This window comes from Amphimedon queenslandica, unplaced genomic scaffold (genome assembly GCF_000090795.2).
Source record: "Amphimedon queenslandica unplaced genomic scaffold, v1.1 AMPQUscaffold_2534_Cont25464, whole genome shotgun sequence".
NCBI classification, from domain to species: domain Eukaryota; kingdom Metazoa; phylum Porifera; class Demospongiae; order Haplosclerida; family Niphatidae; genus Amphimedon; species Amphimedon queenslandica.
Window position 1 is genome coordinate 1 of NW_003557131.1, and position 1,306 is coordinate 1,306.

Genomic DNA, 1,306 nt, shown 5'->3' on the forward strand with positions numbered 1-1,306 from the left:
AATGAATTCTATCAACATCTGGGCTCTCAGGAAAAACGAGTTGAACCAGTACCGTAACTGGATATACTTCAATCATAAGCTTTCCAATTGCATGTTTTTGAACCTTTATAACTTTTCTATGATACATAATAAAATATTATGCAATCAGTGTACAAGTATATATATATATACCTTGATAGTCTCATTGACTTTTCGCTTATCCCATACCACTGTATTAGGAGGTCCCAGCCAATCTCTGGGATTAACTTGTAGTCTAAGTTTTCAGCCAAGTCTTTTTTTAGTTTTGGTGCTTGAAAGTTGATAAACTTTATAAGAGTGAAGTTAGTGACAGGCCCGGGATGAGAGCTCTTGTTGCAGCCGTCAGTTCCAGCTTTAAGGGCAATATCAATGAACTTGGTCCACTTCTCAAACCAATGACAGCTAACTAGGCACCTGTGGAATAATTAATATATCTAAATTTAGTTCAATTTAATATTTTTTAGTGCAAAAGAGAAAAAAACAAGAAAACATGCTACTATGATGCTAGTCATGAGCCAAGATATGGCTCTGGCCCATGTGCCAATAGTACTAGATATTAGATGTTGAGGGTTACTGGATATATATGAGGATGTTAGTTGATTAAAAACCAAGGCTTCTAATTAACTAACATCTGAGTGTATACCTTAAGGAGACAATTGTTTGCGGGTATTTAATTTAGCAAATTTTAGTGATTAAAAAATTGCTATCTTAAGTCTGGTAATTTCTGATTAAATTATTATAGTTTTTATCATGAAATGTCAGTATGTGAAAATTGCTAAAATAAGTACATGCTAATAATTGTCTCCTTAAGGTATACCGTATAGCAGGAAATTTTGAAGGGAATTAAATTTCGTGAATTAGGTATTTTGATAGCCATTTGCCAAAATAAAATCCACCATTTTGAGCCATTATACACATGCTCAATGGCACATGGCCACAAATTTGTTAAATTAAAATTCACCAATCATCAAAATTTAGCAATTTGCCAAATTTTAGTCCCTCCAAAAATTCCAACCATAAGGTATCCAGTAACACAAAACAGTTGTAGTTTATCTGGTTTGTATAATAGTGTGTGGGTGTATGAAAGGCATACCAGTACATGCATGTATATTAGTCCGTCTGCCACTCCTTCATGCAGTGCCTTTGATACACCCACACACTGTAGTACAATACAACTCACCATATATCATCCTTTACTAGTCTTTGCTTCATCAAAGAGTCAAAAATCTTTTTTTGTTGATGAAGAGGTGTACCTGCGTATGGAGAGTAAAGCCGTAATAATAATAAT

General features: G+C 34.0%; 1 protein-coding gene across 1 annotated transcript; it reads right to left on the reverse strand.

The window, feature by feature from the left end:
* Positions 1 to 16: 16 nt before the first annotated feature.
* Positions 17 to 1,267, reverse strand: LOC105316274 (ubiquitin carboxyl-terminal hydrolase 15-like; the record flags this gene model as incomplete). Its single annotated transcript, XM_011411098.2, has 3 exons — positions 1,199 to 1,267; positions 172 to 432; positions 17 to 116 (listed from the first exon to the last, which is right to left on the reverse strand). Coding segments are annotated over exons 1-3 (393 nt in total), but the record flags the coding sequence as incomplete, so codon positions are not given.
* Positions 1,268 to 1,306: the final 39 nt, after the last annotated feature.